The sequence below is a fragment of the Balaenoptera physalus genome (assembly GCF_965194825.1).
Source record: "Balaenoptera physalus genome assembly, chromosome: 17".
NCBI lineage: Eukaryota > Metazoa > Chordata > Mammalia > Artiodactyla > Balaenopteridae > Balaenoptera > Balaenoptera physalus.
This window is the reverse complement of record NC_138895.1, coordinates 44,401,745-44,418,131: the sequence shown is the minus strand read 5'-3', so window position 1 is coordinate 44,418,131 and position 16,387 is coordinate 44,401,745. Positions and strand designations below refer to the sequence as shown.

The 16,387-nt window shown below is 37.5% G+C and overlaps 1 protein-coding gene across 15 annotated transcripts in view; it reads right to left on the bottom strand.

Annotated features, from left to right (window-relative positions):
- Positions 1-1,776: 1,776 nt before the first annotated feature.
- The window catches only part of ESRP1 (epithelial splicing regulatory protein 1), a 58,998-nt gene continuing 44,387 nt past the window's right edge, over positions 1,777-16,387 (bottom strand). For 8 of the 15 annotated variants that reach the window (XM_082433440.1, XM_082433437.1, XM_082433435.1 and 5 more), the window contains 3 exons: positions 14,368-14,518; positions 10,704-10,813; positions 3,176-3,309 (listed from right to left, as the gene is read on the bottom strand). In XM_082433440.1, the coding sequence (XP_082289566.1) occupies positions 10,723-10,813; positions 14,368-14,518 (242 nt within the window). In that variant the 3' untranslated portion in view covers positions 3,176-3,309; positions 10,704-10,722. Of the gene's footprint in view, positions 3,310-10,703; positions 10,814-14,367; positions 14,519-16,387 lie in introns of all 15 variants that reach the window. The other 7 variants (XR_014255581.1, XM_082433438.1, XM_082433436.1 and 4 more) reach the window with 6 other exon arrangements.

Here is a 16,387-nt window from a genome sequence, read left to right as displayed (position 1 = left end):
CCTATTTATCCTTTTCCTCTTCTCAATAAGAGCACTTCCTACCGTGGCCCAGTTTTAAACCTGGAACTCCATTTTAATCATGACCCAAAGAATTTGCTTCAAAATAATACAGCAGTGGGGAAAGTGGAAAGGAATATGGATAATCTATATAATTACACATAATCCTATATATAACAGATTATACAATTGATTACATAATCAATCTATAGGAATGATTGGCTTTGAGTTCATAATTGTTGAAGCTGGAAAGAGACATGGTGGTCATTATTCTATTTTTGTACATGTTAAAAAAATTTTTCCCCAAAGAGCTAGGGGAAGCAGAGAGAGGAAGAGAAGTTGTGAAATCAACTATAAACCAAAGAGGTGGACCTTTAAGATTTTTTAATATATTCAAGTCCGCTCTATTCTCACTCTCTTCCTTCCCCACCAGCTTTACTCAATTCCATACCCTCCTGACTGTCCGTGTTCCTTTTCTGCCATGAGGAGGGCAGCTACATGAGGTGCTATTTCAAGGAGATAAATAGGAAATCCCCTTAGTCCACGCAACCTGTTTTTCTTGAAGGCAAGGAATAGCCTGGACAACATTAAATGCCTGCCAGAGACATCAAAGCGCAAAGGAACGTGCAGCAGAACCTCAGCTTGCCCCGAGAACTCTGTTGCCTCCTCGCAGATAACAGAGACCCAAAGCTGAAGCACAAAGTTGAAAGAAATTGCTTCATTTTTATAAATGACATTGGCAAGGACTGAGACTGAAAAACTGTCCAGGTGAACTAAACTTCATTTGGTGAATGCTTAACAAGAACATGTATGTAGAAATGTACTAGACATTGAGGGAAATACAGGTACTTGCTGCCCTTGAGGTTATAGCCTAAATCTGGAATTGAACTCAATAGAGTATATACATCAAATAAGTGATACTGACAATATATGTAACTCTAAAGTGGTGTAAGTCACACAAGACTTAACCAGGGTCCTAAAGAAATTTGGCTTAGAGAGAATATTGGAGAACTCAGCCTTAGCAAAGAGAGTGATTGGAATAAAGGAGGAGCATGTGGGATTCAGAAACACTAAAGTTCTAGCTCTTATTATATGGCTTTTAAGAAATGGCTTGGACCTCCCTGGTGGCACAGTGGTTAAGAATCCGCCTGCCATTGCAGGGGACACGGGTTCGAGCTCCGGTCTGGGAAGATCCCACATGCTGTGGAGCAACTAAGCCTGTGCACCACAACTACTGAGCCCGCGTGCTACAACTACTGAAGCCCACGTGCTGCAACTACTGAAGCCCGGGCGACTAGATCCCAGGCTCTGCAACGAGAAGCCACTGCAATAAGAAGCCTGCGCACCAAAACGAAGAGCAGCCCCTGCTCGCTGCAACTAGAGAAAGCCCGGGCGCAGCAACGAAGACCCAACGCAGCCAAAAATTAATTAATTAATTAATTTAAAAAAAATCCATAAAAAAAAAGGCTTATGTGGCTTGAATAGGTTTTCAAATTGTCAAGCAAATAGAGCTCTAGTAATAAGATGCAAGGACCACATATTAGTATCTATCTATCACTACCATAACTTAAGAATTTCAAAATCAAAGTCTCAGTGATTTATGTTCTAAGGATGGTTGTTTGATCTGTATCTGAAGTGCATTAATCATTGATAGCTTTTACAAATACTTATAGTAACTTAGGTAAATATCCTACCACCTCAGGAAAAAAAGGCTTTACCCACCACACCCTTCCACCATTACCCTTAAGTCTTCTAATAACAAAACAGAATGCAAACATGGAGATTAAACAGGCAAGTTTTATTATCAAATGTAACAATTCTACAAAAACTCAGTAGTATTGTAGTATTACTGCCTATCTTAAAGTCTTTCAGAGCTTTGGGCAGACAGCATCTTAAGGTAGCCAAGTATAAAGAACTATTTTTCTGATCTTAAGTGCCAGTTATCACCAATTTTCACACAAAATGGTTTTTCTTTTTTCTTTTTATTTCTCCTACTGCAGTTAAAGGGCCATTGCTGGTCAGTGAAGAGGGAATGTTTGGCTCTCCATTCAAGGTGTTAAAGTAATGCAAAGTAAATAAAAATAGCAGCCACATAAATCTGCATGGCATTGCATCCAAGCTAAGGACAATATGAGTAAATTAAAGAAACATGTGCACTCAGTTAATCAAATCCTGTTTCCTCTTTGGAGTTACATGAGGCAGCAGTACTATCTAGCTAGTGTCTAATATTGCACTTTTGGAGCATAAACACAGCTAAACACATAGTGCTAAACACTGACAGCGTCAGTACCTGTTCTCACCACATCAGTGTTTACCTCTCAGTCTAGCATGCTGACTATAACCCTATGCTTTTAAAAGTTTTAATTATTTGACAGTTAAGGCATTAGAGAAAAAGTTTTAAGGCTATCTTAATATATACAAGCATTCACTTTAGTTAGTATATTGCTTTCTAGAATACACTGTTCAAATATCTCATTTTTGTGATATTAAAAACTATGGAATTCCTTATTAAAGTCCAAACCATCAATAATGGGAATGGTACAATATAAAATAATACATATGAAGCCATAATATTCAATTACAATTCAAACTAGAAATTACTAACTACACGTAGCTGCTTCATTTTTGGTTTTACATTTTGGCCCCTAGTTCATTCTTATTTACAACTGATACCTACTGAGAAAAAAATCCAACATTTTAACTATGTATGTTTTGTGGTGGGTGTGCCATTTCTTCTCACTTCTTCCAAGGTGTTTTAAAAATAGTTTTGGTGGCTTTTAACTGTAAGACATTGTGATGGCCAAGAGACTGGGAAAATATTAGTTTTATTTCTTTTTGTAAGTTTGTGACTTAAGTATTCCAGGACCTTATTCTTGAGTTACTTGGGAAGAGCACGTGATTATGCAGGAGATGGGGAGAAAAGAGTTGGAACACACAAAAATGAAGCTTCCATAACAGAGTTCCTGATGGAGATAGTAGACACTAGTGGAGTGGTTTTTTTTTCCCCCAAGACTTAAAACTTAGGAAACACCTATGATGCCACGTTAGCTGGTAGTAATGGAGACACCCGATTTCAAATTCGCATTTTAAATGCCTATTTGCAATCAGCAAGGAGCCAAGCATGCTGCTTGCAATAAGAATTTGGCTTCACTGGCTCAAATTTTTCACTCCACCAAAAGATAGGGCACAGGCCCACTGTCCAATCATGTTTGCTGAAAATACTGCAGCCTGAGTGTAGACAAACTTCTCCTGAAGTTGCTAGAAGTTGTCTTATGTCTGAAGGTTTCAGGATCACCATACACCTTTCAAACACTGAAAAAAATGAACAAAAGGAAAAATTATAGTCTCTAAATTTTACAATTCTTAGTAGCCATAAAAAAAGAGATTCTGAATTCTAAACGGTCTGAAAAAGCCTTTAGGTAGTCCAAATTTTTATTTTACACAGACGTAATTGGGATTTACACAGCAAATTCTCAGGGAATACAGTGCTGACAAGTGAAGTTTATGTGATAATTGGCATTTCCACAATACCCTACCCTTTGTATTATCATGCATGGGATAATGTGTGTGTTTTCACCTCCCCACTTAACTCTTTTGTGAAGAGACTATTCTCCTCATTCCTTATTCTGGGTCCCTGAGTTATCAGAACATTTTACTGATACTAGAGGTTTAATACCATTTTAAAAATAAATTAAACCATTAAGACAAAAATTTTAAATTAAATTCTAGTATAAGAAATTTAAAAAATTTTCAAACAAGAATATTTGTATCAGTAAGAAGCACTGAAAGGGGACTTCCCTGGCAGTCCAGTTGTTAGGATTCCTCGCTTCCAATGCAGGGGGCGCAAGTTCGATCCCTGGTCTGGGCACTAAGTTCCCACATGCCGTGTGGGGCGGCCAGAAAAAAAAGCAGCACTGAGGAATGACACTGACACTGTAGCAATCATGAGCTCTACATGTCAGTGACTAATCGATAAAAGCCACCTTTATGTGGATTATTTCATCCTTACAACCACCCTATTATATTACCATGTTATCCCCACTTTACAGATGGGGAAACTGAGGCACAGAGCAATTAAGCCAATAATTGGAAGATCTAGAATTTGAATGTAAATTGGTTCCACTGTGCTACTTTACTTATACACCACACGAAATCTTTAAAATGAAAACTGTAACTAGGCATGTGTATACTCTGACATGTAAATGAGAAACAGAAATGAAGATAGAAATAAAGATAGCTGTTCAGAGTTCAGCCTTATTCATATGGCCAGTTTGTAACTGTGGTTAAGACTAGATTTGCTTTTAGAACAGATTCCAAGATTGGTACAGATTTAGATTCAGGTACTTTAAGAACAGAGAAACATTTATTTGTTAGAATTCGTTTTTAAAATGTGGTTTACAAAGTGACCATAGTTAACATTTAGCTTTAAACATTATGCATTGAAACCTCCTCCCTGGTACAGACAAGAAAATCTCTATCAATGACCCAACAACATTATTGCCCAATAACTATTTTGTCCTCCTTTTGGCAAAAGCAACAGATTTTCCTTAAATGACTGCCCATCACCCAATCTCAAGGCCATAAAGAGGCAACTTTACTGCTGAGCCCAACAAGTGACCCAGATATAGCCAATAAGAGCCCTGCATGTCCTTGGCCACAGTGGTTTCAGAGATGGACTTAAAGTGGGGCCAGTGACACTGAATTCCTGGCTTCCTCTGGACTTGCAATGGAAGGGTGGGAAGGCAGGAGTTGCTGAGGGTATGTCATGGAGAGAGTTTGGCTGAGAGTGAGCCCTTGGATCCAGCCAAGTCAGTCAACTCTGGACCTGTCTGTTATCAGAGTCAATGAATTCCACCTTCCTCATTCTCAGCCCATACTATTAGTATTCTAGTAGGAAACCATTGTAGATGCTGGAAATTATACCTTCATATTTTGTCAAAATGTGGAAGAGTTCAGAAGAAATTAAAAGTTTAACCTTCTCAGACCTGCCTTTTAATCCCAGTGGTATCCAATGGAATTTTAGCATTTAGCAATGAGCACATTACTAGCTGCCAGCAAAAAATAGAAAATCTCAGACAAATAAGGAGAAAATGTTTCCTATTCCCCTTTAGCTGCAGAAAAGCAAACACTATTATGCAAAGACAATTTTGAAGCTACAACTGCAAGTATCCACAAATCAGTCTTTCCTTTCTAGTAAGGTCTGTGTTAAAACATACAATGTTGTATTTTGCACTAAACTGTCATTAAAAGTACTATGTACAAAGAATTCTTTTAAGATATCTGGATTTCACCAACTGTTGTTATGCCCTATGGAATGAACCTAAACCCCTTAAAAAAAAAAGCTTGCAATTCTGATTAGTTGTAATATTTTATTTCCTCCCAGTAATTCTGACACCTCTTTTCTGAAAAGTATAATTCATAGGTGAGATTTTTTTGTTAGGATAGAAGAACAGTTTCTTCTTCCTTATATTAAAGATAAAATAAAACCCATAACTCAAGATTCTTTAATCAAAGAAAGCCTGTTGGTCATTTAAATCAATAGAATCAGCATTTATCTGTTGTTCTTGCCCATTTTTATAATACTAGTTGGAGGAGGAAGACAGAAGTTTTGTCTAATTTTGAAAGCTGCGTTTTTTATCCAAAAGATACCTTGAGGGACTTCTCTGGTGGTCCAGGGGCTAAGACTCCATGCTCCCAATGCAGGGAGACCAGGTTCAATCCCTGATTAGGGAACTAGATCCCACATGCCGCAACTAAGAGTTTGCATGTCGCAACTAAAGATCCCACATGCCGCAACGAAGACCCTGGGTGCCCAAGACCCAGGTGCAGATAAACAAACAAACAAACAAACAAACAAATATTTAAAAAACAAAACAAAACTGAAATCTCTAAAATCAAGCAAACAAAAACAAACAAAAGATACCTTGAATTTTTTGGCCAAAAACTAAAATATTGATCCAAAAAAAAAATAAAAAGATTTTTCAATCCACAAAGTAATCTAAACTATACACTTAAGAGACCAAGTATAAAAAACACTCTTCAAATGAGAGTTACATGGAGATTTTTTGTTTTGTTTTGTTTTTTGCATAAAATTTAGCTGTTGTGAGAATACCAGGCTTAATATATTGCAAGAATCTCCAAAAATACCTAGTATACAGACAAAAGTTTTCACAAAAAAGCAAAGAAAACTATAAACACTTTATCTTGACTTCCCAGCTTTCAGAACTGTGAGAAATCGAATTGCGTTAGGACAGCCTGAATGGATGAAGCCATTTACCAAGTGATCAAATTAATACCACCAGGGAGGTCATGTGGGTATAGTACAACAGATATTATGTATCACGAGATCTCATGAGAGGGGCTCTTCACCTCTATGTATTCTTTCCTAACACCCATTACCCCAGCCTAATCACAAGAAAAACATTAAACAAATTCAAACTAAAGGACAGCCCATAAGACTTCAAAAGCAGCATAACTCGGAACTGTCAAGGTCTAGAAAATAAGCAAAGACTGAGAAACTAACACAGACCAGAGGACACTAAGGAGACAGGCCAACTAAATGTGAAATCCTAGACTGGATCCTGGAATAGAAAAAGGACATTAATGGAAATACTGGTGAAATCTGAATAATGTCTGAAATGTAGATAGTAGTCAAAAACATTGCCCGTGTAATGATTATTGTGATCATAGCAACAAAATAGTTATTTGTATACGTAAAGAACTTTAGTTTGTATAACGTTATACTCATTAATCCACCTAATTCTCACCCCCCAAAAATGTTACATATGTAGAAGAGATTTTTTCCCAATTTTTACAGAGAAGGGAAATGTCACCTCTAAAGAATTATCATCTCCATATGTATGCAAAATATAGTTGTAAATATAGTTAAGAAGCACTTGTTGACAGATTTAAATTTATGAGCTGATCCTGCCCCTTTGAGATCCTAGGAGTATGAGACTTGGAACTCACAGTGAAAGTGGGGGGTACCAGAACCCTGGCTGTCTGAGGAGGCATTCTTTCCAGCCAGCCATCACAATCTCCTTCTCTGGAGGGAAACTTGGGCATCTTTAATAGACTGTGAGCTGTCCTTGGGGGTCTTTTATGATCAAAAAAAGAGGCATATCTACAGTAATTCTTGGGGCAGTCAACAAATATTGGCTGGTGTGAGAGGACAAGGCTACATGAGAAGACAGATAGTGTGACGTTTTTATTTTATTTATTTATTTATTTATTTATTTATGGCTGTGTTGGGTCTTTGTTGCTGCGCGTGGGCTTTCTCTAGTTGTGGTGAGCGGGGGCTACTCTTCGTTGCGGTGTGCAGGCTTCTCGTTGCGGTGGCTTCTCTTGTTGCAGAGCACGGGCTCTAGGTGCACGGGCTTCAGTAGTTGTGGCGCACAGGCTCCGCGGCATGTGGGATCTTCCCGGACCAGGGCTCAAACCCGTGTCCCCTGCATTGGCAGGTGGATTCTTAACCACTGCGCCACCAGGGAAGCCCCAGTGTGACTTTTTACCAGACCTCACCATGGGCTTTGGCTACCCTTATCTGATTCTATAACCAGCAGTGACACTGTTCTTTCAATAAATTTTTAGAGCACTGTATTAGTTTCCTGTGGCTGCTATAACAAATTACCACAGTTTGGTTGCTTAAAACAGCATAAATTTATTCTTACAATTCTGGAGGCCAGAAGTCAGAAATCAAGGTGTCAGCCAGGCTGCACACCCTCCAGAGGCTGTAGGAAATAATCTACTCTTGGCTTCTTCCAGCTTCTGGTGGCTGCAGGTGTTCCTTGGCTTGTGTCCACATCATTCCAATCTCTTTCTCTGTAGTTACACTTCCACCTCCTCTCTTATATGTGTCTACCTGATCTCTTTCTGCCTCTTTCTTGTAATTGCACTTAGGGCCCACACAGGTAATCCAAAATAAACTCCTCCTCTCAAGATCCTTAATTTATATCTTTTGCCATGTAAGGCAAAAGTCACAGGTTCCAGGGATTAGGATGTAGACATATATTTTCGGTCACTGTTCAGTTCAATGCAAGCACTTACTCTGCTGTGCTCTTATTTGCCCAAAGGAAAAGAGCACCAAGACTGAAGCTAGAAGTTATCGGTCTTTTTATCAGCTTGGTCACTAGCTGTATGACTCTGTGAAAGTTGTCTAATCTTTCTGGATTTCATCTCATCTGTCAAATGGGGTCAGGGTACCTGTCCTGATACCTCACAGGGCTGTGGTAAAACTCAAAGGAGACTGCAGATATAAAAGTGCTCTCAGAGCGTAAGCCACTCTATTGGTGTCAAAGATGACTGGTGACGATGAATTTGATATTCATACGGATGAGGAGAAAAAATATATAAATATACAGTCACAATATAAGGTTAAGGGGAAAAAAACAGGTCTAAAGTTCCTTGAGGGCATACAAAAAAAGGAGCTGAAAGGAACTATTCACTGTGGTTATTTCTGGATGGTGGGATTATTAGTGATTTCCTTGTACCTGTCTATATGTTCCAAATTCTTTATAATAAGCACACAATACGTTTATGATCCTTACTTCCCAGGGTTGTTAACTAAATGAGATAACTTATGTTCAGTATTTCACATAGTACTCGATGTGAATTTTTAAAAATCCTCAATATAAAGGCAGATTAATCTGATGTTATAAGAAAATGCAAAAGTCTGGATTTTAACAAAGCAGCTGATATGTTATCCTATCATGATCCCAAATATACAATACATAAGATAGAAATAGAGGTATTGAGTAATGGTCATAGTCAATTTAGGACATTTCTAATGTAATTTCAAAAGGTTCCACTTCTAGTCAGATTTTTTTGTTCGTTTGCTTTGTTTTGGCTACACCGCGAGGCATGCAGGATCTTAGTTCCCTGACCAGGGATCAAACCCAGGTCCCGGCAGTGAAAGCGCTGAGCTCTAACCACTGGAATGCCAGGGAATTCCCCAATTCTAGTCATTTCTTATTCAAAATACTCATTTTACAATATGAACAATATGCTTGTCAAGTTCACAGACAGCATCAAGGGGTTGAATAAAGAACATTTGAAAAGACAAAGTATGAACCAAAAATAACACCAGCAGGTTAGAATAATGTGCTCTCATCACTGTGAACTAGACTAGAAAATACCCCATTCATACTACCTCGTATCTGGGCATGCTCTTTGATAGTACCAAGATATCTTGAAACCTCACTGAAAATGGCAGAGAATCAACACTTCCAACCCAGGATGGGGGTTTTTACAACTTCAGAATGAGAGGCTAAGTCTATAACTGTCATTTCTCAAAGATGACATTGCACTGGCAACCTCTTTTCTAATTCAGAATCCATGTGGTTGAAGCCCACATGGTCCTTGGCCATGAAAATGGTTACAAAATTTGAAAATGACACGCCAGCAAACCAACTTCAGCAAACCCAATAATAAAAAATGAAGAAATAAGCCACACCAATTCCGGACCATGTCCTTATAACTCTATCTCTTTTGAGGAGACTCATAGGCAATGTCAGTATCCTTTAAGGGAAGTTTATAGATTAATGGGGGGCAGGGGTGGGGGGTGGGGAGAACTATCAGGATCCCTTTCTTCTAGATTTAGTTTAAAAGAGAAGAAAGACATGCAACAAAAACCTCACAGTCATTTTGGAATGGAGCATATTTCAAAGTATACCCAGATGAAGCTTAAAACCATTATGCTAAGTGAAATAAGCCAGTCATGAAAGGACAAATATTGTGTTATACCATTTATAAGGTACCTAGAATAGCCAAATGCATAGAAACAGAAAAGAGAATAACGGTTCCCAGGGTGCTGGGGAAAGAGGGAAAGGAGATTGTTTAATGTATTTAGAGTTTCAGTATGAGAAGGTGAAAAAGTTGATGGTGGTAAAGTTTGCATAACAATGTGAATGTACTTAATGCCACTGAACCATACACTTAAAAATGATTAAAATGGCATTATGTATTATTTTACCACAACATTAAAAAAAAAAAGAAACTAGGACAAAAAAGTGTAACCAACTCGATAGAATTATCATATGACTCAGTGATTCTACTCCTAGATATATACCCAAAATAATTTAAAATACTCAAATATTAGTGCATAATTGTTCATATCAGCACTATTTACAATATCCAGAAGGTAGAAATAGCCCATATGCCCATCAACAGATAAATGAAAGAAACAAAATGTGGTATAGCCAGACAATGGAATATTATTCAGTCACAAAAAGGAATGAAGTACTGATACACACTACAATGTGGATAAACATCAAAAACGTGAAATGAAGCAGATTGGTTGCCTGGGTCTATGCGGAGGGGAAATTGGGAGCTACTGCTTAATGGGTATAGGATTTTCTTTCAGAGTTGATAAAAATCACTTAATTGTATACTTTAAAATGATTTATTTTATGTTATGTGGTTTTTACCTCAATTAACAAAAGAAAGAAAGAAAGCATACCCAACCTGTATTCCACATGATATAAATAAATTTCCAAATGGAAAAGTATTTCCATATATGTTGCTTAGATACTATCTACTTAGATGACAACCTTAATTCCAGTCTCCATTCCTTCTAGGATTTCTGACATTCTTACATCACATAAAGGGAAGATGGCATCTGCCACCTGACTTCTAAAAAACACTTTGAGATTTTTGACCTCTATTTGTTTGGCCCTTTATAGTTTAACTTTCACATCATAGAGCCTTACCTTCTTTTCTGAGGATGGTCTAACTGCTGGGGCCCTTAAATACAAACCCATTCTTTGGATAGAGTCCTGGCCTGGTCATTTGTGTGTACAAGTCCATCCTCGGTTGCATACTAAAATGCAAGTTAAAACAAACAGGATCAAAAGATGGACAAACTGTCACTATGGATGGTTAGTATTTCAACTGAATAGATCTACCAACTGAATTATAGGACATTTAGACCATAGGAAACAAGTTAACGCTGATACAAGCCACATATGTAACTGCTAATCCCAAGTCATCAATTCTTACTTAACACGTCTAAATACCATAAAAATCCCTACTAGGAGGGAAGTTAGATTGAGCACATGGATAGAAAAAGAACATCGTACTGCAACGCCACCAAACACTTCAGATCTTGATAATAGTACAGTTTCCATCACACCACAAGTGTGACTAGATATCAAATATTTGAGCACCAACTATTTTCAAGGTATTCTACAATAAGCCCAAATTCTCTATATAACTTGGTGAACTTTAAATAGTATGAGATATATTTGTAATATCAACCTAATTCTCTCAGCAGTGCAGCAAGTAAAAAGCAGTGAGAGGCCCAAGGAGATAATGAATAAAGTCAGTACTTCGAGGAGAAACAAAAACTAGCACTACTGAAAATGCAAAGCCGTTGACGGTAAAGGTTAATGCAAAGAGCAAATGAAAAAGTTAAAGGACTTATATAAGGATACCTAACAGCCCATTTCAGAATAAGAGGCCCATCAACTAAAATATAGACATAGATTTACTTCCATGACCAGAATGACATCCTCATCACCAAATATTTTTATAGTAGTCTTTTTGCCTTCGTAAATTCAATCCTCATTCTATTACTCTCATTTATCAAAATGGGCCTAACTCGGGTACTTTTACTTTACAAGAATGCAGATTTGATAGCAGAACCCATGTCCTGTATCTTGCTTTAGCATCAGAATTCTTCCCTTTTTGTAAATCCTTGCCCTTTCCAACTTTACAGCCCCCTCAACCCCAAATGAAGTATGGAAAAATTAAGTGGGAGTAGTTTTATAGAAAGAATTTTGCTGAGGATAGAGGAAACATACATCCAAAAATTAAAAATAACATTTATAAAGATGACATATGCCATTTTATATATAAAAAATATATATATATTTTAAAAGACAGAAAGAGAAACCATTAAGAGATTTCATTCATTTAACCAATTATTACCAAGGATTTGCTTAATTACATAAGTAAATTACATAATTATGTAGGATGAATCATAAATAACCAAAAATCAAATGAAAACCTCCCATGAAATCAGCAACAGCAATAAAATCACCATAGGTAAAGATAGACACAGATTACATTTGAGAACAATTTTTTTTAAAAGCCATCCATTGGTTTTTGTCTTGTGACAAAGCCATATCTAAAAGAATCTAGACTCTCATGGTTAGCGGCTATTACTAAAATAACTGAGAACAGGCAAAAATAAATAAGAAGGCAAGGAAGGACTCTTAAAGGCAGTAGAAAATATAAGCTTTTATGTAAGAGTGACATGAAATTAGGTTATATACAAAAGATTTTGAAAGTATGCATTGTAACTACCTTAAAGCTCAAACTACTGAAGAATAATATGATATACTGAATTAGATAATTCAGGTTCCTATGTAATCCTACTTTATTGATCCAGTTCATAAATTCCAAGCACTTCAGAAATGAAGGCAAATGCCTTGAGACAAAATAATTTCACAGAATCTTTGTGCTTCTGATTATACTAGGTCTGCTCCAACCTTGAATGATTCCCTAGAAGCTACTAGAAGATGAAATAACTTCAGGGACTTCCCTGGCCATCTGGTGGTTAAGACTTCCAATGCAGGGTGTATGGGTTCGATCCCTGGTCGGGGAGCTAAGATCCCACGTGGCTCACAGACAAAAAACCAAAACATAAAACAGAAGCAATATTGTAACAAATTCAATAAAGACTTTAAAAATGGTCCACATCAAAAAAATCTTTTAAAGAAGTAAATAAAATTTTTAAATAAAATAAAATAACTTTAGTCTGTAGCAGTTTATCTTAATTTTGAAGCATGTCAATCTTTTAGCCATAAATCTAGAAATAGCTGCTATTACGTGTCTGTGGTATAATAAATACCCACAAAAGCCAGCCATGGCACTCTTCAGAGTAAGAGCAATTCTGCTTACTCTCATAACCAATATATGTGTATGACCACTTAATTCTATTCAGTGTGAAGGTAATAAAAGTTAATTAGTCAAAACAAAATAAATTAATTCAATTGACTACTAAAACCTGAAACTTTGCTTATACTTTCTAGAACTGGAAAACCATGGGAGAAAATACAAAACTCAAATGTATTCTCCATGAGATTAAATAATCTTTACAATAGCCTTCAGTAAAATTCTCTACTCTTTTCATAATCTAGCGAATCAGATACAAAGTTCGGAAAGTAACATTTTTACTCCTGCAGGGGTTTCCAACAGGCAGCATAATTGTTTAGGGAAGAAGTAAAGTATCTACTGATCTCTGAAAAATAGCTTACTTCTGGAAAGAATGTGCTAAGCCAAGCAGTAACAAAAGATAACTTTTGTCCACCTTCATTCAGTCTTTCACTATCACACAGATTTTCTTCATTTGTCCAAAAATATCCCCTGATGGTAACTTGGTAGGTTCGGGGCATCCCCACTGACATCATTTTAGCTGAGGTACACAATCCTCCATGATTCATGGATACCAAGAGCTTGTAAACCTGTTCTAAGAGTGAAACGGCACCTGCAGGCACAGCCCTTATCATGCTGTACTGTAAATGCTCAAGGGCTATTTTAGGATTTGACGATTATGCCTACAAGTGCTTCTCAACTCTGAAGACTCAAGCACGGCTCAGCTCCAGGAGGAAAGACCATTTTGGCTTTTAGTGCAATTAAAAGACTGCAAGATACTGATTTTCAGACGTTGCAGGAAAGGAAGGAGTTCGGGTTCTAACCATGTGATTTAAGGAAGGAAAGGTGTCCGCTCAGGTGAGATGACAATGAGAAGATTTTGCTTGCTGTTAAGGAGCTCTTACCAAGCTGTTCTTAAGTCAAAGAACAATTGATGGACACAGGCAGTCGTAGAAAAACTGACAAGAGTAAATATCAGTTTCACAAGAATTAACAGATCATAAAAGGCTCACTGAATATCTTACAGCTCATTTTAAGGAGTTACCATCTAAAGATTCACTGAGTCACCCTTATTTTTCCAGATTAGACAGAGAGGCCTCGGACTACTTTTTAAATACACCAACTCCACGTTTGAGGAAAATTCCTTCTTAGCCAATCTTACTATAGATGGAAACACCCACATCACTGTGTGCCCTAAAGAGCTTTCTCAAAGCAGCCCAATTGGGAAAAAAAAAAAAAAAAAGCATCAATAGATTAAGTTGAAGTAATTAAAACAGCATGGAAAAGCCCCAATCCTATTAAAGGGATGAGTTTGAAGTTAGCACTCAGACAACTAGTCCCCCTGACTTTGACTCTGGTTCTTCATAAAGAAAATCTATTTATTAACACTTGTACACACGAGTTTCAGAGAATTTGCTTCTTTCCTGGCTGCATTCTTTAGGCACATCAACTTAAGTAATAAGGGCACTGAGTATTTTTCTTCTTCAAGGTACTGACCTGGTAACCTTGGAAGAAGTTAAGAATTTCCTTAACTCCAGTATTGTAGGCCAGGCCCTGCATTCTGACCACCGTGCCAGGCTGTGGAGGGACACCGCTAAGATTAGCAGCTGTAGGGAAGTAGCCAAGACTATTGGGCGAACCTGGGGGGCTAAAGGGAGAGAAAGCACAGTGAACCAATAGAAATAGACAATGTCTAATATTTACTCTAAAAACATTAGTTACTTAAGGAAACAGACTTTCTCAAGGTGATCTTTCTTAGAATTCTTAAGAGTTATCTCTCCCAAGACAAGTACACCATAGCTATTCTGTCCCACAGTTCCACAAAAGCCAAAAGTTAAAGATAGAAGGGTTAATGCAGAGTTAAATACAGGGTTTCCCCAAAGATCCAGTTCTGAGAGTCCTAAATGAAGGAAGGAGAGAAGGAAACTTCTGCAGCCACTCAACCACAAAGCACCACTTCCAAAGCCTAGCTTATTGATGATTAACTGGCTAGTTATCAGGAATACTAAGGCATGAAAAGGCATGAACACAAAGGAATAATAGAAACCATAGCCACAGAGACCAAAAAGTATACAAAATGATTGCTCCAAAGAATAGACTGTTTTACTCCTATACACAAGTGTACAACACAGTAAGTACAGCATAATAAGACAGCAAAGTACTATAGCACCCATGAGTTATTGCTTCCAACCTGACTGAAAAAAAAGTGTGGGGAGTGGGGAGGAACAAGTAAATTGGAAGGGGTGCATCAAACTACATCACCCACCATTAACACGAGGGGAAACTAATGATGGGTCCTCTTTGTGTATCTGGGGCAATTACCTCCAAGGAACAAAAGCCACATGAATACCTAATCATTCTTCTTCTTTTTTAAAAAAATGTTTATTTATTTATTTGGCCGCACTGGGTCTTAGCTGTGGCACTCAGGATCTTCGTTGCCACGTGCAGGATCTTTAGTTGCGGCAGGCAGGATCTAGTTCCCTGATCGGGATCGAACCCAGGCCCCCTGCATTGGGAGCACGGAGTCTTAACCACTGGACCACCAGGGAAGTCCCCCTAAGCATTCTTTACGTGGTAACTCAACTAATTACTATATTATGAAATTAGTTTCATTCTGTCCCTTACGCAATCTGTTTCCCACCACAGTTAGTTGCTAGATACCCATACTTAAAAATATATACGCATAGGGAAAATTTTTTTTTTAAAGTAGTCATTAGCTTAAAGAGCAATAAAGACCCACAGCTTTAGATTATTAACTCTTATAAATCATTCTAAGTGGGTAATTATCCCATTTCAAAGACAAGTAAACACATAATGGAAGGGACTAAAAATCTTTGGGATTATCTATCCTACATAATCGTAACTGATGGGTTAATAGGAACGATACCAGATGGTGAATCCAGTCCCAGACTCCATTTTAGTAGCACAGTAACCTTGAGCAAGTCACTTAATGTCTCTGAATTCCAATTTTATCATTTGTTAAATGGGGATTACACTTCCTAGTTTCACAGAATTGTTCTTCAGCTTCAATGATTTAACATATCAAATTACTCCACAAACCATAAAATGCAATAATTTGTTGTTCTATTATTATTCTCACTCTTGCTATTTCCATAATCATTCTTCCATTTCACTTCTAAAATATGGGAGCCTGAAAATATTACTTGACATCAAGCTGCCCATAACCTGTTAAGGCTCTAAAACAGTGATTCTCAAATTGTCTGCATATTAGAGTCACTTGATGAGATTTTTACAACTCTCTGAGGAGAGTCTCTTTAGAGATCAAGAGTCAATCTGTGTGTAACTGTCAGAGCAAAGAGAGGGAATGCTGAACTTAAGGCCTGAGAAGGACTTTAGTCATCATTTAGCCACACCTCCTCACTTTTACAGAGATGGAAATGGAAACTAAGAGTTAAATAATTTCCCAAAGGTCACACAACCAGTTAGCTCTTCACAAAACTGAAGAACTACCCAGATTTCTCAACTTCTACTTCAGTATCTCCCCCCTATACAAGCA